Below are 23,640 nucleotides of genomic sequence, written 5' to 3'. Positions count from 1 at the left end.
GGGCAGAGGCAGAGGCAGAGAGAATCTGAAGCAGACTCTGCTCAGCATGGAGCCCAACTCTGGCCTCCATCTCACCACCTGGAGATCATGGCCTGAGTTTAACTGATCGTGCCACCCAAGAGCCCCTAACATGTTACCAATGTTTTTAAAATTCTTGAGATACTTTGCATTCTTTTTTTGGGGGGTATTATTACAAAATTACTTATGATAAATGAATAAATAATAAAGTAAAATAATAATGGTAATGAATGAATAAATTACATGAAATCCCAGTGTGTATTTATACTCACAGCACATCTTAATTAGGACTAGTTAAACCTTCAAATACCCTGTGTGGTGACCATACTGGACAGCACGGGATAAGTCTGTTATTGCAGGACAGTGTTAAGGATAGAGAATTGCCTCTTAAGTTTAGCAACAGGGAAGAGATTTAGCAACACAAAAGTATTGGGTTTGGAGGTGGGTTTTTTTTTTTTGTTTGTTTTGTTTTTGTTTTTGTTTTGTTTTGTTTTTTGTGAAACTGAGGAGAGAGATGGAGGGGAGAGCACGCAGAACTTCCCTCCTGAAGTCTGACTGTGTCACTCTAATGGATGGATCGGGCTGACAACACTGAAACCCAACATTGCATATTAACATCACAAACACAAAAGAAACATCCAGACATTATTATGTGCCCCCTGACTGAAGAACTCAGCATCACCCACGACATCTACTTACCCCCAAATTAAACCTGAATCTGACCCAGCCTCTAGAGCTACCAGTTTGCAGGACTACAGGGGACAGAAGAACATAATAAAGGACACCAAGAAATGCAACCAGCCAAATCAGACTGCGAGATGAATGAGAGGAAGGGGGAACCGCCCTGGAATAAAATATTTAAACAAGTGCCAACAACATGCAATGTATAGATCCTGTTTGGATTCTGATTTGGAACTAATCAACAGTTAGGATATTTATAAGACAGGGAGACTTGGAGACAAGTTGGGTATTAAAATTAAGTTATTCGTTTTTAGGTGTGATAAAATGGGTTTTTCTTTTAAAGAAATTTGTATTTTAGAGATACATATAAAAGTGTTTATGGATGAAATCATATGGATGTCTGGGATTTGCTCTGAACTAATTCTGCCGGGCGGGAGGCAGAAAAAAAATAGGACAAGATTGGCCATATGTTGATAATTGTTGAAGAAAGGTGATGGGTACCTGGGGCATCATTACACTGTTCTTTTCGTGCATGGTTGAACATTACCATAATAAGGTGGAGTGGGGGTTTTGGGTTTCTTGTTTTTAAAGGGGGAGAGGGATAGTAGTGAAGGAAAAGAGAGAAAAGAAAGGGAAGGATTTTTCTTAAGATTGAAGCGCCAGGAACAGGCTGGAGAGCTGACGGGGGAGAGCTGCGCTTCAGGAGCCGCAGGAGGAGGAGCGGACTCCAGGGCCTGCGCGGGGTGCGGGTCTCGCAGTTTCTGAGGCGCCAGCGCAGCCCACGCCCACGCCCACGCCCTCGGCTTCAAAGCGGCTGCCACTCCCCGGACCGAAGAGCGACCCCCACCCACCCGCTGACGTCCCTCGGGCTTGACCAGCACCCGCGCCTGCGCACCAGCCGCCCCCTCGGCGCGCGGGGCCCGGTTCCGACCCCCCACAATCCCCCGCGCCGCCCTGCAGGCGCGCTCTCTGAGGGGGCGAGGCCTCAGCCGCCAGGTTTGAGCAAGGTGAGGCAGAGGGTGTCGCGTGGCCTTCTGGGAAATGCAGTTTACCTGCGAGGCTGGAACCGCCGTTCAACGTACCCACAAGACTACGTGCTCCACAATGCACAGCGCGCGCGGCGGCTGAGCGGTGCGTTGCTGCCCCCACGTGGCGGCGGAGCGATTATGTCCAAACCTGAGAATAGGGCTGAGAGAGGTAGGAGCGGTGACCCGGCTGGGGGATGCTGAGGGTTGCCCTGGGACACTGGGAGGGCTTTCCAGAAGAGGGGCTTTCCCAGACCGGGGCCTAGGAAGTGTGGTGGTGGTGAAGGTGGTGGTGAAGGCAGGGCCACTATGAAGATGTAGTGAAATGAGGATATTAGCTGTTGGCTGTATATTACCCTTATTATTACAGCTAATACTTATAGAGGACGTACTTATGTGCGAGGCACTGCTCACGCCTTGTTACACAAATTACCTCATTTAATCCTCCCAACAGCCATTTGAGATACTATCAGCCCCCCACCCCCTTTACAAAAATGAAGTTGAGGCCCAGAGAAGGGAATAATTTGCCCCAAATCAATTCAGCAGGTCAGTGGCAAGAGCTGGGATATGAACCTAGGCTGTCAGGCTTCTGGGTCAGCGTTCTTCACTGTGACTGTAACCCTCTCTGATCACTCTGTTAAATTATCCCTAAATTGTAATTAGCACATGAATCAACTCAAAATGGCCATTAGCATGTGGATCTCTTTGAATTGGTGATTATGTGTTCCTGCCCAACTTGTGATTTAGCCCTGCTCCAAGACAGAGTTTACAATCAGCATAGATTTATAAGCAGCACATGAATCAGCACGGGTTTGTGTTCACAGAGATCAGATTTCTGATTAGCACTTGAATCAACAGGAGTTTGTGTTAGAAGTTGGAATCATTAGGTTTCTGATTAACACACAGATCTGAGCACACAGGGATGATGTTCACACCTAGAAAGCCCTACCCTCTTCTGGGCCAGGTGACCTCCTCCTTAATTGTTACCCTCATCCCTTTACTGAACCTCCACTCCCAACCATCATGCACAGGCAGGTAGCCTTGGTGACTTCCTTGTTCCTTCCCTCTTCCCAATCTTGTTCATAATGGAATGATCACAGCAACGACCACTGTTCTGAAATTACCTATTCTCTTTCTACCTTAAGAGGAGACAAAATTCCAAAGCCTGGACTGTATCTGATTCACAGGTATGTTCCCAGCATCAGGTCTGGCACATAGTGAGGGCTTAATAAATGCTTGGGAAGAGAATGTTGGACACTTACCATCATCTTTCTGCATCAACCTATTTATCAAGCCAGATTCAGTTTGCCCTCAAGGAGTCAAACTTGTGCTCACTCAGCCCAAAGGCAGGAGCCCACAGTTGGTGGGTGGATGGTCAGGGTGGGGCCCAGAGGGCTCCCTGGAGCAGGATTTGGTGTAGTGGATGGAAGGAGATCTGACTGCCTCTTCCTGCTGCCTCCCCTGAGGCTGTGGGTCTGGTGGTGGTTGATGTTGGGTCCATTATAATCCATACACTCTGCATAATTGTGTCTGGGAGGAAGCTGCCCAGCCTGAGAATAAGTTCTCAGCCCTCCTTGCATCCAGGGTGGCCATGTGACTAGTTCTCTCCAATAAAATATGGGCAGAGGAGAGGTTTATAGAAGGTCACTTCTGGGCCAAGTTTTTTAAGAAGTTTGTGAACCTTCTCCACCCTATCTCTTCCCATTTGCCAGGTGGAAGCAGATCATTCTGAGCCCCAGAAAATAATGTAGGCATAAGATTAAGTCTGCTTGTGTGTCACCAGATGGAGGACAGCTGCCAACCAAGCAGGACACCTGTGGCAAGAAATCAACTATTGTATCAAGTCACTGAAATCAAGGGAGTTCTTTGTTACAGTAGCTGACATTATACTCAGTGATACTCTGACCCTTCCCCTCCGGTCCCTGATATCAGGAAACCCCAAGCACCCCCTGTCATTCTGTGAAATGAACCTCTAATATTCAGTTGTGTTCAGGCTTTCATATAGCAGTTTCATATGGTGGCCCATATTTACTGATTTAAAGTTATCAGTATATTCCCCTCCATTCTTTGCAGGAATGTAAACTCTCCCCCATGTTCTTATGGAAGTCTTCTTCCAGGCTGACAGCTGGAAGTCATTAAAGCAGACCCTGAGGGTTGCGTTAGGTCTTCCACCATAGTTAAGCAAAGCCTCATACACAGGATGTTGTGGTTGCCCTGTAGAAGTCAGTGTTTGCCTGGAACCCATCAGTCTGATTTAGGGTGGTTAGTGTAAATGTTTTGGGGTGGGGAGCAAGCACTCATCTTCCTGTCCATCTCTTTTGACCCATCCATATGGGAATGCGCTTTCAGACCTAATCTTTTTTAAAAAGATTTATTTATTCATGAGAGACACACAGAGAAAGAGAGAGGCAGAGACACAGGCAGCATGCAGGGAGCCCAATGCGGGACTTGATCCTGAGACTCCTAGGCAGGCGCTAAACCACTGAGCCACCCAGGGATCCCAGACCTAATCTTTAAAGTGAGTTCCTAGGGGCGCCTGGGTGGCTCAGTCTGTTAAGTATCTGCCTTTGGCTCAGGTCATGATCTTGAGGTCCTGGGATGGAGCCCTGTGTCCTGTGTCAGGCTCCCCATTCAATGCAGACTCTGCTTCTGTCTTTCCCTCTGTCTCACCCCCCACACATATGCGCATGCACTCTCAAAAAAATCAAAGTGGGTTCCTGGTCCTCAGTACCAATTCGTGTGCTAATTACAAAGCTGAGCTAATTCCAGTGAACCCCACTGGCTGGACTTTGGTTAGTAGGTACTAGTTGAGGATAAGGGGACACCACCTCCATCCATAATTTCTCAAACAAACCCCAAGTATAAAGGGACCTAAATTTATAAAGTGACTTTTTGACAGACTGACTTCATTGATTTGAATGTCCATGTGCGTGTGTGAACGCACCTGTGTGTGTGTACCTCTCCCTTGCAGGTGTTTGATATGGCTTCCTGAATGTTTATGTATATGTGTGGGAATGTGGCTCACACGGGCATGCAAGAGAGAATCTATGCAGAGTGCTTCTACACATATGATCACTCACATCTGAGTGTGAGTCTGTGCATGTGTGTGTGTGACTAAGTGTGCACTTGTGTGTGTCCCCTGTATGTGAACGTGAAGCAGGTGTATATGTGTTCCATGCGCCTGCTGTGCCTCTGTTCTGATGAGCCTCTGAGTACGTGATGTGCATGTATGAATATGGATGTGTCCCCCGTGTGTATTTGTGTATATTCAGGCAGATTCTGCCTGTGCCTATGAGCAGTCCCCTTCCCCCTAAGGCCCCCTCAGCTCTCAGGCAATTCAACTTCATTCTTCCTGCCGTGGTTCTTTCCACTGCTTTTGTCCCCTTCTCCAGATGTTGTAATTAAGTAAATGCAGCAATTAAGCAGAGCCCCCCAAACCACCATCCCACCAGGATCCCCTTGCAGGAGCTAATGAGGGATTACAGCACATGCAGACACACGCACGGTACTATTCAGGCACTGCAGGGACCCCCGGGCTGTACATGCTGTAGCATGAGGGCACACAAACAACACAGAGGTTCCCCTTGCCCACCTGCTTTGTTAATACTCATCCTTCAGGTCTCAGCATACAGGTCCCTTCCTCCAGGAAGCCTCCCTGACTGGGGGCTGGTGGGGGGGTGGTGCTTAAAGGGTTGGATTCTGCCGTTTGGACCCCACACCCCTCTGATTCCCCCATCAGAGCCCTGACCACTCTGGCCTGTGCTTTGCCATCAAAACCCTTAATTACTTTGCCCTACGTGTCCCCTATCACACCCTGGCCACTGTGGCCTGGGCCTGTGTCATGCCAGTCCCAGGCTGTCTAGCCCAAGCTTCTCCCAGCCCAGCCCTGATCACTCTGAGCTGTATCTGTTTTGCTTTTGAAATTTGAGCTAAGTGAAAGCAGGACCTGACACTGCCTTGGTCACACTTCTGCTGCAGTGTCATTTAGCACACAACCATGGCCAGAGATCTACAGCAAATGTTGAACTAGCATCTTTGTCCTTCTCTGTTTCGGAACCCCTCTTTATGTCTCTAAATATGTTGGTTTCTCTGGCACGCACTTAGAATACCAAACCCCCTCAGCCGCTTTTGGCACAGCTATAGTGGACAGTTCCATGCAAGTTGCAGATGTCCTTGGTTTAGCCCAGTGGTTCTCAAAGTGTGATCCCTGGACCAGCAGCATTAGCATCACTTGGGAACTTACTAGAAATGCAAATGTTTGGATCTCACCTAGAAGTACTGAACCAGAAACTCTGGGACTGGGGCCTGGAGATCTATAGTCAAGGTGATCCCATAAAGTGTGAGGACAGCATATTTAGTTCATGGGAGGCATTCCTCTCTGCTCTTCTGCCTCAGATCTCAGATAGCTCCCAGTACCACCCCCTCCCACCAAAGAGACAGCCATCACCCAAAGGAATAAGAGCTAGTGTATAAATGTGGCTGCAGGGGGGAGAAATTTTGCAGGGCGGGGGAGGAAGGGGAGGAACCATAATTCAGATGTGTTCTACAAGGTTCCTTAATGTTCCCCAGCTGAACTGAGGCCCTGTTGCCCAGGGGGGTAATCTGCTCTTCACCTGAACCATCTATTAACTTTTTCCTCCCTTGCTTCATTCTCTCCCAATCCCTTGCCCATTTCCTGGGGTCACCCCCCAAATCAGCCAGTTCCACTGAATTCTAATCCCAATTTGCTCTTGGACTGTCTCTAGGTATTTCTATCTCCCCACCTCCACCACTTCTGTAGTATCTCTGAGACTTCTGCAGCCTTTTTCTGAGTGTCTGAGTAACCACTATCCACTATGCTGGGCCAGAAGCACTGATGAACTTTGCTAATGATCTGGTAAGGCGTGCCCTAGAGCTGAGTTAATTTTAGCTGCAATTTTTCAATACACATGAGTGGAAGGAGCCAAAAGTCTGTTCTGAAACCTTCAGCAGAGCTAGGGATGCCAGGGTGATGTGCATGTATGTTCCTAGGCCCAACAAGGTTGCTTTGCTCCTCTACTGAGAAGAAGGGTGGTGTCCCTGGGGATGGTATGTGACCATTCAGTTTCCCCCAGGGTTAGAGCCATGACCAAAGAGCAAGACTGTGTTCCCTTCAGACCAGGGGGTCCCAAAGATCAGGTTCCCCATGTTGCTATAACCAAGTTCCCAGGGAAGGCTTGTAGACCACCACCCACATCCCTCTTCCTTCGGTACCATGTGCCAGGAGACATGTGGAACCCTCCACCGTCCCCTCCACTACCCTCTCACAATGGTTAGGACAGGCAGGCCCCACTCCTGATGAGTCCTGTGTTAGTACAGTTCTGTCAGAGTCCTCTATAGGGCCTCTGGGTCAATCTGTCCATCCCCCTGCTTCTGTCCCATTTCCTATCTTTTCCAACCCCCATGGGATATCCATCCAGTGCATCTTGAGGTCTAGCTGTAATTCCAGAGGGCACAGGTTCTGGGAGCCAAGTTTTCCCTTGCAGCCAGGGCAAGGAGGCTTGGGAAGGAGCAGAGTCTCCTCTCTGGACTGAAAGATCAGGCCTGTTGCTGCCCGGGGTCCAAGTAAGGAAGCTCCACCTAGGGAAGGACATTCCAGGGAGGTGGTGCTGAGACAAAGGAGCAGGTGACAGGCTTGGGGGCCAGAGGCTCTGGGATGGAAAGCCACATGCAAAGAACTGAACACACACACAAATACACATACCCATCCTCACAGATGAGTTGCCCCTGTTCAGGCTCTGCCACCCCCAGCCCCCAGCCCACCCGTGTCTCTGTCTCTTTGACTTTCTCTATGTCTCTGTCTTTGTCTCTGTCTTGTCCTTGTCTCTCTCTCTCTGGGTTTCCCACCGTCTCTGTGTATTTCCATCTCTCCTTGAATACGTGTCTTTCTCTCTGCGTCTCTCATTCTACTCTTGTCTCTCCATCTAACCCTGCCCATTTTTTGTCTCTCTCTCAATTTGAGTGTCTCCTCGTCTCAGTCTCTGTGTCTCTCTGTATCCAAGGATTTTTTTTCTCTCTCCCAAGCAACGCCAGGGCCGCTCCAAGAGAGGTGGGGCCCGACGCGCGCCTTTGAGGGGGGTGCCTACACCTTTAAGCGCGGGCACGCGCGGGGCCTGCGCCTTTAAGCGCGGGCGCGCGCGAGGCCCTGGGTTCCCGGCGAGGAGGCCGCGGGAGCGCCCGGACCCGGCCCGCCTGCCCGGCCCCCGCCCGGCCCCCGCCCCGGCCCCGGCGGGGGAGGGGTCTCTGAGCGTGGCCCCTCCCCCCTGCGCCCCCACCTGCGCTGCGGTGCCTCCACCCCGCGTGTCCCTGCCTGTCCGTCTGTCCTCGCCCAGGCCTCGCCCCACCCCGGCCCCCGGGGCTGCCTTGCCACCCCCCCAACCGCATCCGCCCCCCTCCCTCCGGCCAGTCCCCCGCCGCAGCCCAGGAAGCAAGCCGGGACCACGCCGCCCCAGACCCTGGGCCCGCACCCCGACACGGGGGGCCTGCACCCTGAGATTGGATCCAGAGATCTGGAAACCTGAGCCTGAGACCCTGATCTGGGGCTGGGACCCCCAAGACCTGGAGCCCGAACACCTAGTGTCTGGGGCTGGAATCTCAACATCAGTCTCGGGAACCCCAAGACTTGGAATATGGACCCCCAGATTTGGAGCCTGAACCTCAAGATTTCGCATCTAAAACCCCAAATCTGGAACTGAACTCTGAATGCTGTGCCTGGGACCTTGAAATCTGGGACCAGATTCCCATATCTGTAACTGGAACCCACTAATTGGGGCCTGAACCCTGAGATTTAGGCTTCAAATTCCAAGATCTGAACCCTGGCATTCCAAGGGGCCTAAACCTGGGTTTGAGCCTGAAGTCCTTGCTGCAGACCCGAATGCTGAAATTGAGAGCTAGAGACCTCCAAATCTTGACTCGGAACCCCAATATCTGAACCCAGCACCCCAGTATTGGATCCCTGGACTGGGCTTGAGACTCAGACCCTCAGCTCTCCATTTGGCTGTTTAGTATCCCAAGCCCAGAGCTAGGAGACACTGGCTCTGATCAACCCAAACTGGAGCCTGGGTCTCTAAAATTGGACCCTAGAAGTCCTGTATTTAGAGATCTAGGACCCCAAGTAATAAGGTCTAAAGACTCCATGGCCACAGATCTGGGCTGAGACACAACACAGACCCTCTACAGAGGCCTTGGGGACAGAGAAGGCATGACCAGGCCCCCCCTCCAGAGCCCTGACCCCTGACCCCTTGGAGCTTGAGGACTCTGCTCCCTGGGGCGGCTTCCAGCTCAGGTAAGGCTATTGGGGGACCCCCATGGTGGGGAGGGACTTGGGAGGAACTTTGGGGCTGGGGGTGGAGGTAAGTGAGGACGAGGTCCCCCTGGGCACCCGTGGGGTTTGCCCAGGACACAGATATCCCGCCCCCCTCCTCCAAGGGTTTGCCTCCAGCTCCTGCTGTGCTTCACGTACTCTCTGGACATTTATTTGACCAGCACTGCCCCTCTCTGACCTCCTCTTCCCCAGTTGATGGCACCTCCAGGTCTCTGATCTCTCACTCTGTTCCCCAGTTTCTTCCCACCACCTATCTCATCTGACCGTCTCCAGACGCCTCTCCGGGCCACCGCTCCTCTCACTGACCGTCTCTGTCACTGACCATCTCTGTTCACCACTCCTGGCTCTGATCACCTTTGCCACTGCCATCCACCACCTCTCTCCCAGGCCACCTCTGTCTGCTGCTTCACTCAGTGACCACCTTTGGCATCTCTGCCCGCCCTACCTCTCTCTGATCATCTTCCACTAGCCCTCTTGCCCTTGCCCACCCCTGACTCTCTCAGCCCTGGCCTGCCTCTGACCATCTTTTCCCATTGCTCTCGGTCCCCTCCCTCTGCCTATCCTAACTGCCAGTCTACGACCATGCGACCATCTCTGACCCTTACTGACCACCTCTCTTCTCTCCGTCTCTCTTGAGCCCTGGAGTTCTCTAATCATTTCCAGTATCTCTGGCTGCCTTTCCTCCCTCTGATGACCTCTCCTGGCACCCACCATCCTGACAGCTGTCCTCATCTCCAACTGTTTCTGACATGTCCGTCCTTTCCTCCTCTATCTGACTACCTCTCTGGCTTTTGACCATCTCTGACCATCTCTCTCTTGGATCTGACCATCCCTGACCATGTCCCCTCCTCTGTCCACCTCTCATCTTCTGGACCACCTCTGACCACCTCCCTTCTCTGGTCATGTTTGACGACTTCTAATCATTCCCACCACACTGACCGCCTCTTCTCTCTGGCCGTCTTTCACCGTGTCTTTGACCACGTTTAAAGCCCTCTGGCTTCCCTTCTGCCCACTGATCAACCCTCCCAGGTCCTCTGTCTCTGACCATCTCTAATTACCTCCTTTCCTCTGACTGTCTTTGTTCATTTCTGCTCCCTCTGTCCCTCCACGACACCTCCCTCTGAGTCTTTGACCATCTCCTCTGCTTTTTGATCCTTCTGACCACTCCCACTCCTCTGCCTGACCATCTTTGACTCAACTGTTTTGCTCTCAGCCCACCGTGACCTTCCCTCCTGGCCTTGAGCCACCCTCATGCCCTCTGGCACCCCTCTTCTGGCCTCCGCCTGCCCTAATGCCCCCCTTCTTCCCTGTAGGCCGCCCCCGCCCGCAATGGCCGTCCTCCCACTGCTCCTGTGCCTGCTGCCGCTGGCCCCCGCCTCGTCTCCGTCCCAGCCAGCCACAGCCAGCCCGTGTCCCCGCCGCTGCCGCTGCCAGACGCAGTCGCTGCCCCTAAGTGTGCTGTGCCCGGGGGCCGGCCTTCTGTTCGTGCCCCCCTCGCTGGACCGCCGGGCAGCCGAGCTGCGCCTGGCGGACAACTTCATCGCGGCCGTGCGCCGCCGCGACCTGGCCAACATGACCGGCCTGCTGCATCTGAGCCTGTCGCGTAACACCATCCGCCACGTGGCAGCCGGCGCCTTTGCTGACCTGCGCGCCCTGCGCGCCCTGCACCTCGATGGAAACCGGCTGACCTCGCTGGGCGAGGGTCAGCTGCGCGGCCTGGTCAACTTGCGCCACCTCATCCTGAGCAACAACCAGCTGGCGGCCCTGGCGGCCGGTGCCCTGGACGACTGCGCCGAGACGCTCGAGGATCTCGACCTGTCCTACAACAACCTGGAGCAGCTGCCCTGGGAGGCCTTGGGCCGCCTGGGCAACGTCAACACGCTGGGCCTCGACCACAACCTGCTGGCCTCCGTGCCCGCCGGCGCCTTTTCCCGCCTGCACAAGTTGGCACGGCTGGACATGACCTCCAATCGCCTGACCACCATCCCGCCCGACCCGCTCTTCTCCCGCCTGCCGCTGCTGGCCAGGCCCCGCGGCTCCCCCGCCTCGGCGCTGGTGCTGGCCTTCGGCGGGAACCCCCTCCACTGCAACTGCGAGCTGGTGTGGCTGCGGCGGCTGGCCCGGGAGGACGACCTGGAGGCCTGCGCCTCCCCGCCGGCTCTGGGTGGCCGCTACTTCTGGGCTGTGGGTGAGGAGGAGTTCGTGTGCGAGCCCCCTGTGGTGACTCACCGCTCCCCGCCGCTGGCGGTGCCTGCGGGCCGGCCAGCTGCCCTGCGCTGCCGGGCCGTGGGGGACCCCGAGCCCCGCGTGCGCTGGGTGTCACCCCAGGGCCGGCTGGTGGGCAATTCGAGCCGTGCTCGTGCCTTCCCTAACGGGACGCTGGAGCTGCTGGTCACCGAGCCGGGCGATGGTGGCATTTTCACTTGCATTGCGGCCAATGCTGCTGGCGAGGCCACCGCTGCTGTTGAGTTGACTGTGGGTCCCCCCCCACCTCCCCAGCTAGCCAACAGCACCAGTTGTGACCCCCCGCGGGACGGGGATCCTGATGCCCTCACCCCGCCCTCTGCCGCCTCAGCCTCCGCCTCCGCCTCCGCCAAGGCAGCTGACACTGGGCCCCCTCCCGACCGTGGTGTCCAGGTGACTGAGCACGGGGCCACCGCTGCTCTTGTCCAGTGGCCGGATCAGCGGCCTATCCCAGGCATCCGCATGTACCAGATCCAGTACAACAGCTCAGCCGACGACATCCTCGTCTACAGGTGCAGGGTCCAGGCAGCGGGCAGCATGGGTGGCAGACTGAGTTGGAGGGAGGGTTGAAGATACATCTTGTTGACACCCCAGGCTGCAACACAGCTGAGAAAGGAAGCGGAAGGGTACAAAGGAAATCAGACAGCAAAAGTAAAAGAAATCAGGCAGAGAAGGTAAAAGAAATCTGGCAGTAGTGATAAAAAGAAATAAGGCAGCACAAGAAAATAGTAGCAGATATAAAAAAGTAATCAGTCCAGAAGAGTAAAAAGCTAATCAGGGGGTGGGGGAGCCAGGTTGGAGTCAAACTGAACATAAAGGTAAAGAGGAACCAGGTGTTTCCAGAGGCTAGGACTAGATGTAAGCTAAGTTGCGGGAAGGAAAGGAGATCAAACGGGAAGGTAGAGAGTTCATGGGGAAAATGAAATGAGGGGGCCGTGCTGCTAAGGAATTCAGACCAGAGGTTAGAAGGAAAATGAGGAGGAGGCTGAACAGAGATCAGGCTTCAAGTTTGTAAACTGCTCCACATGTTTAGAGTTCTAATATGGTGACGTCTCAATTTTTGATTTTCTAAGTCAAATTATACCTAGGAACATTGAATTTGCCCACCCACTGTTAGTGATTCCCTTCTCTATTTAATTGTTGCAAATAGTAGAAGAAAATCTGGGGCTTATACACTCTGAGAGGTGGTCAATACTTCTGCCCCCGAGCTGGAGAGCATTTGGAACATCTGCTGTGTCTGGCCACATGTGGTCAGTAGTGGTGGCTCTGACCCAGATGCTGCTGACATTTCTCACCCAAGTCTAACCTTGCATGGATGGCTGTGGATTGTTCGCTCTTGTCACTGCCAGGCGAGGCCAGGGGTGCAGTCCCCGAGGCCTGGCTGCAGAGGACTGGGCCTCCCAACACCTGGGCTGTACACCCTATAAATCCAGTACCTGGGTCCCCTTTCCTTCTTGAGGGGTCCACACCTTAAGAGATTATTAGTTGATTTCCTTTTTCAGTCCTGGAAATCTAGCAAGCTTATTCTGTTGCCTTTTTCAGATGGCAGTGCTCCCTGGAGGGGGAGTAGGCTCCATGGAGGGCCCACACCTGAAAATCCCACAAAGCCTGCCCACATTACCTGGCAGGGGATGAGACAAATGCTCTCCTAGGCAGCCACCTTCTCAGAGACAATCACAGAGTTCCCTGTAACTCCCTCATTAAAGCAGTTTAGGAATAAGATAGATTATAAAACAAGTTAAATCTCCAGCAGGGTGCTCTGCTGCAAGAGAAAATAAAGTGGAATGGGTGCTAAGGATAAAAGGAAATGGGAAAGGTAAGGATAAATAAAAACCAGGCAACAGAGATAAAAAAAAAAAAGGAATCGGGAATCGGAGCTGGAAGAAATAAGGCAACAGGGAGAAAAATCAGCTGTGATGGCTGAGGCACATCAGTTTCATGAGAGCAGAATCAGCTGAGGGCTCACTGGCTGTAGATACAGTAACCATAATAAGGCGATGGGGCTGGGGGGACATTCACTGGCAGGGGAGAAGGAAGGCAGGCAGCAGCCGTGTGGGGGTTCAGGAGGTCCGAGGAGGGAATGCTAGCTGTACACTTGAGGATAAGGGGGCAGCTGGAAAAGGGAAATCAGGCCCCAACTGAAGGAGAGGCGGCCCGGGAACTGGGGAAGGTGGGCAGGGGTCTAGTGGGAGACCTGGAGGTGGTATTGGAGGGAAAGTTGCACCTCAGGGAAGTGGGGCCGAGAGGCTGCGGTGAAACTGGGCGGCAGAGCAGAGATGCGGTGGGCAGCGGCCCTGGAGGGAATCTGGGCACTGGGCTAGGAGGAGATTAAACCGGGGGATTGAGCGGCAGGCGCCGGGATGCTAAGACCCGCCGATGGGTTATCGCGCAAGAAAGAGGCTGACCAGGGATTTGGGGCAGCGGTGGGCAGGAGCTCAGGGGCGAAGGGCGGGCTGGGGGGAAACCTGCCAACCAGCGAGGGGGCGCGGAGGTGGGGGCAGAGGGCAGGGTGCGGCCTGGGCAGCCAGAGACCTGACCCCCGCCTGCCTGTCCCCCCAGGATGATTCCCGCCGACAGCCGCTCCTTCTTGTTGTCGGACCTGGCGTCGGGCCGCACCTACGATCTGTGCGTGCTGGCGGTGTACGAGGACGGCGCCACCGGGCTGACGGCCACGCGGCCCGTGGGCTGCGCCCGCTTCTCCACCGAGCCGGCGCTGCGGCCCTGCGGGGCCCCGCACGCACCCTTCCTGGGCGGCACCATGATCATCGCCCTTGGCGGAGTCATCGTGGCCTCGGTACTGGTCTTCATCTTCGTGCTGCTCATGCGCTACAAGGTGCACGGCGGCCAGCCCCCGGGCAAGGCCAAGGCACCTGCACCCGTCAGCAGCGTTTGTTCGCAGACCAACGGCGCCCTGGGCCCCACGCCGGCGCCGCCCGCCCCTGAGCCCGCTGCGCCCAGGGCCCACACCGTGGTCCAGCTGGACTGTGAGCCCTGGAGGCCCAGCCACGAACCCACGGGACCCTAGCCTCGGGCCCACCTCCACGGCCCTTCTGGCCCCAGGGGTGGGAGGACCCAGGCGCCCCGTGGGACCTGGCCTCAGACTCACCAAATCGCTCACGGTTTTTAAAACTCTGATGGGGAGGGTGTCGGGGGCACCGGGGCACAACAAGAAAGTCCTATTTTTCTAAGCTTGGGCCTGGGCCCTTGCCCTTGTCTCTGTCTGTGGGGGCTGGGGAGGGATCGTGCAGGGGTCTGGAGTTGGGAAGGCCTCCTCTGGGGAGAGACCCCCACTCTGTTCTGTCTGAAGTGTCTGGGATGAGGCTGAGGATGGTCATCCATTCAGTCAACAGAATGCCAAGAGCATGCCTTCTGGGTGTGCCCTGTGCTGGGTGACTCAGATGGCCCCAAGCCCTGCTCGGACAGTGAAAGTTCATTGTGATCAGAGATGTGGTGATGAGGGATGCTTCGGAGGTTGTGGAAGCCCAGGAAAGGTGCCTGACTCAGCCTAGGGTGTGGTCAGGGAGGCTTCCTGGAGGAAGGATGAGATCTGAGCATGACATCAGAAGGAGATAATTGGGCAAAGAGCAAAGGGAAAGCTGTTCCAGGCAGAGGGCCCAGCACAAGCAAGAACTTAGTAAATGCCAGACGCTGGGGGTCTGGTGGTAGAGGTAAGGCAGGAGGGGCAAGCAGGGTCCAGGAGCTCCAGGCTGAGGAGCTTAGACTCTGGCCTGATGATAGTACTGGGGAGCCATGGAGGGTTCTATGCAGGGGAGGGTCAGAGCCAGGAATGGGCTTTAGGAGGATCTCTCTAGCTATCGTGAAGAGGATGGACCAGGGGGGAAAACCGAAGCTAGGAGCCTGAGGGAAGCCAAGGTGGGTAAGGACAAGGACAAGGCAGGACCGGGCCACGGCTGGGGGAAAGGTGAGAGAAGTGAGTAGGGGGTAGGTGAGAGAGGAAGCTGAATGGATGGGTTATGGAGCTGAAGGGCTGTGGGGGAGGAAGGTATCCAGAGTGAGGCCCAGGGCTCTGGCCAGGGGTGGGGACTGTGGAACCATCTGATGCAGGACCAGGAAGGAGATACAGGTTAGGGAAGATGCTGAGGGCAATGGGGGACTTGGTGAATGGGGGTGGGCAGAGGATGTCCAGGAGGTGGTAGCCAGGAGGCAGGCCTCAGGACCCTGGTCTATGAAGAAAAGAAGGCTATTATCAGCAGAGATGGGGAATGAGGCCACTGGGGTGATGAGACAGCTTCTGGGACTTTCCATGTTTAAGGGGCAGGCAAAGAAAAACCTGACAAAGACTAAATAGAAACAGCAGATGGAGGGACAGAGTGAAGCAAACCAGTCAGGTCAAACCCAAGTGACTATTATGTTTAATGTATCAGGCCATGGTGACCTCCTCAGTGAGAGTGGTGTTAGGGGATTGGTTGGGTAGGTGCCAGATTCAGCTAATTTGAGATTTAAAAAAAAATTTTTTTTAATTTATTTATTTATGATAGTCACAGAGAGAGAGAGAGAGGCAGAGACATAGGCAGAGGGAGAAGCAGGCTCCATGCACTGGGAGCCCGACGTGGGATTCAATCCTGGGTCTCCAGGATCGCGCCCTGGGCCAAAGGCAGACGCCAAACTGCTGCGCCACCCAGGGATCCCAGATTCAGCTAATTTGAGAGTAGGAGCTAAGAAAGTGTAAGTAGGGAGCATAGACCCTGTGATTCTGTGGGTCTAGGGCCTGGTTTTGGTTAATCTGGACCAATCAGCACTACATCTCTGCAAGGCTGGTCCTCACTCTGTCTTGGGCCGCCTTAGATCCCCCTCAGACACCAGACCTGGAGGTTTGGAAGACCAAACTCTGGGCCTTGGTAACACTGGGGCTCATTGGAGATCCAGGAATGGGATAGGCAGTAAGAAGAATAGTGTTCTCTGACCCTAGGCCTCCTCTGGCGGTGGGTCCAGGGACAGAGAAGATGGGGATGGGGGAGATGGGCTTAAGTCCTGTGAGGGTTCTCTGGAGTGATGCTGGTGTGAGGGGCATGGTGAAGAGGGCCCAAGACTGGACTGGCCATTCTCAAGACCTGGTGCACATGACCTTGTCCTCATGGGATAACATCCTAGATTCTGCAACGGTTTTCTTGGTGGGTTGTAGGCTTTGAAAACGATCTTCCACCAGCTATAGGAACAATCTGAGTCCCAGGGACCTGGCCTGACTCCAGAGTCCTCCACAAGCATAATGAGGTCCTTCTTGTTTGTTACCCTTGGTGGCTGAGGTCAGGTGAAGCCATCAGGGTGAGGGAGGCGTCTTGGCAAAAGGGTAGGCGCCCTAGGGAGTGGGAAGATTGGAGATCTGGTGCCAATTTCAAAATGCCAATTGCTGCCACAAGGCGGAGACAGAGTGCACCATTCCTTAACCCTTATTTTTCAATTTGAACAATTTATTGTGTGCCTATTTGTGCAGCATGCTGGGAATTCAATACTGAGCTAATACAGGCACAGGTCCTGGCCTCACACATCTCACCATTTGGTGGGGAGACAAATGTTGAATAATCACACAAGCCAGTATAAAGCATCTGTGGCGAAGGCTGTTGTGGGGATGGAGCAAGTAGGAGAGATACATGGGACTGGGAGACCCTATAACCAGGAGACCTGACCCGGGAACTGGCGTTGAGAGAGGCTTCCTGGAGGAAGTGACATCTCAGCTGAGCTATGAAGGATGCTCAGGTTGGAGTTAACTGCACTGGGGGGAGGGGAGGTGGAAAGGGCATCCCATGCAAATGGAACAGAATGTGTAGAAGTTTAGGGGCTGGGAGAGGGCTGCTGAGATGGGGTGAGGGAAGGATGCAGTGTTGAGGCTGGAAAGGGGGCAGATGATACAGGACCCTGTAGGCTGCTGGGATTTTATTATAAGTGGCATGAGAAGCCACTGGAGGTTCTGAACAGTGAGGAGAATAGTGCTCCCTCCTCTTCAGGAAGCTCCAGTGGTCGGGTCGGTCTGTTTGCACGTGGGGGACGAAAGTGAAGAAGGGAGATCAGGGAAGGGGCTACTGCAATGGTCCAAGCAAAACACTGACCCCAAATGAGGTTGGGACCTGAAGTGGATGGGCTGGAGAGAGATTTGAGACTACCTCACCAGAGGCCTCTGTCCCCTATACAGAGGAGGACAGGGTGGACCACTATCCAATGATCTGGCTCTCAGGCAAGATTGCAGAGACTGGAAAGAAGAGCTGTGGGACCCCCCTGGTGTCTGATATCCAAGGATCCATCCATTAGATGAGGAAGCAACCGTCTCTGTAAGAACTTTTTCCAGGTTCAAGTACCGGGCAGATAGTGGATGTTGGTTCTGCAAAGCAGAGACTGCGGCTGATTGGGGAGAATGTGGACACAGGAAATGCAGGCCTGGAAGGGGGACACGCTAATTATATGTGTGGAAACAAGGAGTGTGGGAGGGGATACATGCGGGCAGGCTAGTTCCTCTAGCGTGGCCCCCTTGGCCTCCCCAACAGGGTGCCTGGATCATCCCTCACCCCCATGCAGGAACAATACTCCTATGGACATATGATCACATGTATCTCGAATTTAAAGTTAAAATCCAGCCCTGCCCAACGGAGTCCACCAATTTCCTGAGCCCCGGGAGCGCTACTGCTCCTTCCACGGTCCCTCCCCTGTGTGGCTTTGAGAATGCCTTTGCACATTTTTGAGGCCAGGTTTTCTGGAACCAAAGTTCCAGGCTACTGGAGCGTTTTCTCGAAGTAACCGTAGTCCTGATACCAGGATGCTCCCGTGTCTGCGCATTGCCACATCCCACCTGTGTGTCTGGGTGCGGCTAATCTGCCCCGGGGCCTGAGTGTCTCGGTGTCTGTGATCCCTTCCTTACAAGGCCTCAGCTAATGCCAAGGTTTCACAGCTCGTTTCCGTGGGCACATATGTGGGAGAGTCTGATAAAGGGGTCCTCCGGAAAGGGTTGCTTCTCTTCTGGGTTGAACCCGACCATGGCCTCTGCCTCTGATTCCTTCCTGGTGCCTGTGCCCTTTCATGCTTCCCAAAAGCAAGGACGGGTGTCAGTGCGTGGCGTTGCCCTGACTTGTACAGAGCAATGCTGGGAACACATCGGTGACCAACCCAGCCCCAGACCCCACCTTCACAGAGCTCCAGTCCAGTGGAGGAAATACATGCTCACCAAACAATGACACCCCAAAGGGGAGATGGCTGGGATAAGGGAAGCACAGGCAAGACTGATAAGGGGCTGTCTATGTGCAAGGGATTCTGGGAGCCCAGAATGGGCTCCTTACAGAGCCTGGCTTGGGAGGTGGGGTGAGTCCGTGATTTCCTGAATGCAGGGCCAGCTTCATGGCAGTGTGACCTGTACAGTCGCACAGCACCTCACATTAAGAAAGGCCCTGCGCTTGGTTGAATGCCCTGCTGTCGCCATCGTGAAATTCTTAATAATTTTTGAACAAAGGACTCCACATGTTCATTTTGCACTGTGCCCTGCATACTTCAGGGATGTACAGAAAGAGCCAGAGGAAGAGAGAGTCTTCCAAGGACAGAGAACATTGTGTGCCAAACACAAGAAAGGAAGAGAGGATCGTACCCTTGAAGAGCTGACCGCAGTTCTGTGTAGCTGGAGCACGGAGAGGAAGGAGGGTGTGAGTGAGGGGTGGGCTCAAGAAGTTGCTGGATGCCAGCTGCTGAGCTGACGGCTCACGAGTTGGGACTCCATTCCAGAGGCACTGGGGAGCCATGGTGGAGGGACAGGGTCAGGTTTGGACTTTAGAAAGATCCATCTGTCTATACTGGGGAAGGTGGCCAGGGGCACACGACCGAAAATAAGGTCGGGGTGGGAGGCTCGGCTGCCTGTGGGAAGGGTGAGAGTGTCTGGTCACTGTGGGAGGGCGTATGAAGAGCCTTGAATACTTGGGTGACAGACACCCAATACACCAGGAGACTGGCCGGGGGGGACCCAAAGCCACAGGCTGAATCCAGAGCTTCATTTTCACTTGAAGATTTTTCACTGTTGGGTGGGTGCACAAGGGTAGGTTAATGGGTGTCACTGGTAAGTACTTGAAAATCTTTATATGAGAACTCACATGGATAGACTGATGAAAGTGAATGCAAAATTGGCAAGAATTTAGAGTATAAAATGTAAGACTTCAAAGGACTTTATTCTGGGTATATTCTGGCTTCAACTCTGGAACCCCTGGAGTGCACTTCACTCCTCCCCAGTCCTCCGGATGAAACATCAGATCTTTGGGAACTTCTTCTTTATCCACAGCCCTAAATGCTGTGGCTGATGCCCCCAGGGCTAGGAACTGACCCCCTTCCTGCTCCTCCACTCACCTCCTTCTGAGGCAGCACCTCTCCACCTGCCCCCAGGCTTCTCTTTTCTTTCTCTGCTGAAGACCCCCATATATCTGTCCCCAGCACGGCCCCTCTCCCAAGCCTGGCTTCCCTCAGCTTCCAGGACAGCCCCAGGCCTCTCACATGGGGGGGGGGGGTGCACATTGACCTTAGCTTCTTCCCAAACCTGTCCCTCTTCCTGGGTCCCCTCAGAGCAACCCTCCACTCAGCCTCCTGGCAGCCCTTCCACTTAGCCTTGCTCCCTTCTCTGGCCCCAACCACCTGGGTCCCTGCATCTCCCCCGCACCCCCAGGGGTCCTGGCTTCAGTTTCCCACTCTGGTCCAGAGAATCTTCATAAAACCAAACTTGACCCTCCTCTGCATAGAACCCACCATGGCTCTCCTGGGTTCCTGGACAAAGCTCCAGCTCTTTAGCCTGGCTGTATAGGCCTTGCCTGCCCCCCACTTACCCCCAACTCCATCTCTAGCACATAGGAGATTAGCACTCCCTGAAAAGCCCACCCTTTGTGCCCTCAGGGGAGCCTTCCTTCACCTCCTCTGCTTGTGTTGAAGAGCAGGGGAAGGATCTTAAGCAGGTGAGAAATGAAACTATTGAAAGAATTCCTTCTTGAATTCTCCCCCTACTCTCCGTACCAAAGGCAAAGGTTCTTGGGGGGGGGGGGTGAGAAGGGGCTGGAAATTGTATCCAAGGTCCCTTGCCTTTCCTTGTCTGGAGTCCCAGCCTGTCCTTTGTCCAGGATCCTCCAGGTAGGGTTCGACTCCATTGTTCTCCAGCTCAGGACGTTCTGGAAGGAGGAGAGTCATGTGGAAGCCATTGTCTTCTCTTGGGGCACTCCACCCCATATCCTCCAGGCCTCCTCATCCAGCACATGGTGTCCTCTCCTGCCTCTGTCTAGGAGATCAAGTCCCCAGTCCTTCCTCCCTCAGACACAGAAGTCCAGCGTCTCTTCCCCCTCCTTCCTCAGAACCCAGCGGTCCAGGCTTCTGGGTCCCTCCTTCCCAGGGCCCCAAAAGTTTAAGCCTGAAGCCTCTCTGTCCTTGGCAGGCTGTGGAGTCCTGTCCCGATTTCCTGGGAAACCGTGGTATTCTTGCCCCGCCCCCTTTGGTCTCCCGATTCACCTCCCCCTACCTGTCCCTCCCCCTCCGTCTCTGATTCTGTCCCGTCTCCCTGACCCCACCCACAGGATGAGGCCTCCTTACAATCAATGACATCTTGTCAGACTGGAACCAGTGCTAATGGGGACATCCGGTGCACTGACCCAGGGAGGTGAGGCCTCAGGCTCTGGGACTATAAATACTGGCACACAGTGGCCTCTGCACAGCCCCTGCAGGTGGGACACCCAGCCTTGCCTTTCCCCCTGCGCTCCTCTGCTCCTGCACTACAAGGGCTGGAGGCAGACTGGCAGGAGAGCCTGCCCACCCCCTCCCCAGCCATGGCTGCCCTCCCCCCTGCCCTGCTGTGCCTGGGTGCCCTGGACTTCCTGTGGGGTGAGTGATCCACGGGGCATGCAGAAGACTGGTGAGCTGGTCTGGATCTGCAGCAGGGACTGGTTGTGCTGGCTGGGGCTTGGGGTCGCCTGGCATGGTTCTATAACAGGGGATTGGCCACGGTGGAGCTTCTGGGGACCGGGCCCCGGCCAGCTGGAACCAAGGACTATTTGGGTAGACTCTGGCCGGCGATTGGCCAAGCCAGTTGTGGGAAGGGGGCTGAGCAGGCCTTTCTGGGACACAGATGGTTCAGAGGAAGCAACTTTATTTTAAGTTAATATTTACCAGACATTGTTCCACGGCCTTTACATATATTATTTCATCTAATACTGTCACAGCTCTGCCAACACTCCCTTTTTACAGATGAAACTGAGGCCCGCAGGTGGTACCTTGCCCACGTAGACGTGGCTAGAGCGGGGCGGTCAGGATTAGAATCTGATGTGTCTGGCCTCAAAATCCAACAGATTATGCTGACTCCCTCCTCTCCCCCTCTCCCCTCCGGGTTCCCTCAGGCCCTGCGGTTGCCTTTGTGGATTTCCAGGGTCGTTACTTCGTCACCGCCTTCTTGGAGAATGGGGGCGCGGAGGAGCCCAGCTTCCGCCTGTACGTGTCGCCCCCGCCCAAGGGGCCCCCGACGGCGGTGCAAGTGAGGGCGCAGCCGGTGGGGGGACCGCCTTTCCGGCGCGCGCTGAGCCTGCAGCCGGGCGCCACCGCGTGGGTGCGCCTGCCCAGCGCCGTGGAGCTGCGGGGCTCGCGGCGGGCGGCGGGGGCCGCCGTGCGCTTGGCCGCGTCGCGACCCGTGGGAGTGACGGTGGTGAACGCGCGTGGGCGCACCTCCTTGGACACCGCGCTAGCGCTGCCGCGCCGCCTGCTGGGCACTCGCTACGTGGTGGTGACGCCGTCGCTGCGGCCCCACGACCGGCACAAGGAGTTTGCGGTGGTGGCCGGCGCTTGGCCCACGCGCCTGCGCCTCACGCCTGCGGTGCCCATCCTGCTGGATGGCGTCGAGCGCGCTGCCGGCCGGCCCTTCCTCGTGCGCCTGGAGCCCTTCCAGGCGCTGCAGGTGCAGAGCGCAGGCGACCTGTCGGGCACCCGCGTCGTGGCCACTCATCCCGTCGCGCTGCTGGCTGGCCACAGTTGCCTGCGAGCGAGAGATAAGGCCTGTGGCCACGTGTCCGAACAACTGCTGCCCCAGGATTACTGGGGCCGCGTCTATGCCATACCGCCGTTCGCGCCCGCGGCTCCCGGACCCAGAGACCAGGTGTTTGTGGCGGCGGACAGCCCCGGCAGCCTGAGCTTCTGGGGGGGCGGCGCCAATGGGGCGCGGGCCGTGCGCCCCGGAGCCGTGCTGCACTTCGCGGTGGACCCAGTGCGCCCCCTGGTGCTGCGCTCCTCCGCCCGCCTGCAGGTGCTTTTCCTGGCTGCAGCCGCGGCCCGCGGGGGCGTCGCCTACAATCCCTTCTTCGCTCTCTTGCCCCCGGTGGACGCGTTCAGCCGCAGCTTTGCGCTCACTGCGCAGCCGGGCTTTTCCAACGTAGCGGTGCTGCTGGCGCGCGAGCCCACCCCGGTGCTCCTAGATCGGCAGCCGCTGCCCAACCTGTACTGGCGCCTGATTCCCGGCGGCCCAGAGCCGCGTCACGGGCAGCATCCTGGTGAGAGCCGGGGCCCCGCTCAGGGTTTCGTCTGGACCGAGGTGGCATATGGGCCTGAGCCCGGAGTGGTGCACTTGCTGGAGACTCGCGGGATGCCGGTGGGCGTGCTTAGCTTCGGCACCGCCCCTGGAGCGGGCTTCGGGACCCAGGCCATGGGGCAGCCGAGCGAGGGTGAGCAGCGCTGGGGCCCGAGACACTGGGAAGATGAGCCGGCGATGGGATTCCAGATCAGGGACGGGGAAAATCATACTACCTGCAATTCCTCGCATAGAAGACCGAGAAGCAGGGTTGTTGTTGTTTTTTTTAAATGCAAATCATTCCCTCCTCCACTCAAAATCTTTCCACGCAGTTATTATTACACCCAGCAAAAGCAAAGTCCTTACAGCGTTTAATGAGGCCCCATACAATCTGCTCTCATTACCCCTCTGGTCTCATCTCTTCTCACTCTTGGCCTTCCTTCACTCCATTCCAGCCACACTAGCCACACTTACTTTCTCCTCCCAGCTCCAGGGCCTTAACACTGACCATCCCCCTGATAGCTTTATGGATCTCACCCTCATCTCCTTCAAGTCTTTGCTCAAATGCCATCTTCTTACTCAGGCCAAATTGACCACTCAATTTAAAATAGTAATTCCCCATCCGTTACAAACTCTAGCCCTTTCCTGCTTTTTTTTTTTTTCATGGCTCATATCACTTTTTTAAAAGATTTTATTTATTTATTCATGAGAGGCACAGACAGAGAGAGAGAGAGAGGCAGAGACACAGGCAGAGGGAGAAGCAGGCTCCATGCAGGGAGCCGGACCTGGGGCCCGATCCCAGGACCCCAGGATCACGCCCT

At 55.1% G+C, this 23,640-nt stretch overlaps 2 protein-coding genes across 2 annotated transcripts in view; both read left to right on the top strand.

Annotated features, from left to right (window-relative positions):
• The first annotated feature begins 1,825 nt into the window (after positions 1–1,825).
• Positions 1,826–19,463, top strand: LRFN3 (leucine rich repeat and fibronectin type III domain containing 3). Its single transcript, XM_077853960.1, has 4 exons — positions 1,826–1,896; positions 8,149–9,027; positions 10,380–11,822; positions 13,870–19,463. The coding sequence occupies exons 3-4, from the start codon at positions 10,396–10,398 to the stop codon at positions 14,333–14,335; spliced, it is 1,893 nt and encodes a 630-aa protein (XP_077710086.1). The 5' UTR covers positions 1,826–1,896; positions 8,149–9,027; positions 10,380–10,395; the 3' UTR covers positions 14,336–19,463.
• A 1,632-nt stretch (positions 19,464–21,095) lies between these two features.
• LOC144312279 (IgGFc-binding protein-like) overlaps positions 21,096–23,640 on the top strand; it is a 31,999-nt gene continuing 29,454 nt past the window's right edge. Inside the window, exons 1-2 of the mRNA XM_077894810.1 lie at positions 21,096–21,150; positions 21,663–22,973. Coding sequence (XP_077750936.1) covers positions 21,096–21,150; positions 21,663–22,973 — 1,366 coding nt within the window. The remainder of the gene's footprint in view (positions 21,151–21,662; positions 22,974–23,640) is intronic.

The sequence above is a fragment of the Canis aureus genome, chromosome 1 (genome assembly GCF_053574225.1).
Source record: "Canis aureus isolate CA01 chromosome 1, VMU_Caureus_v.1.0, whole genome shotgun sequence".
In the NCBI taxonomy this organism is placed as follows: Eukaryota; Metazoa; Chordata; class Mammalia; order Carnivora; family Canidae; genus Canis; species Canis aureus.
This window is presented reverse-complemented; position numbering and strand designations above follow the sequence as displayed.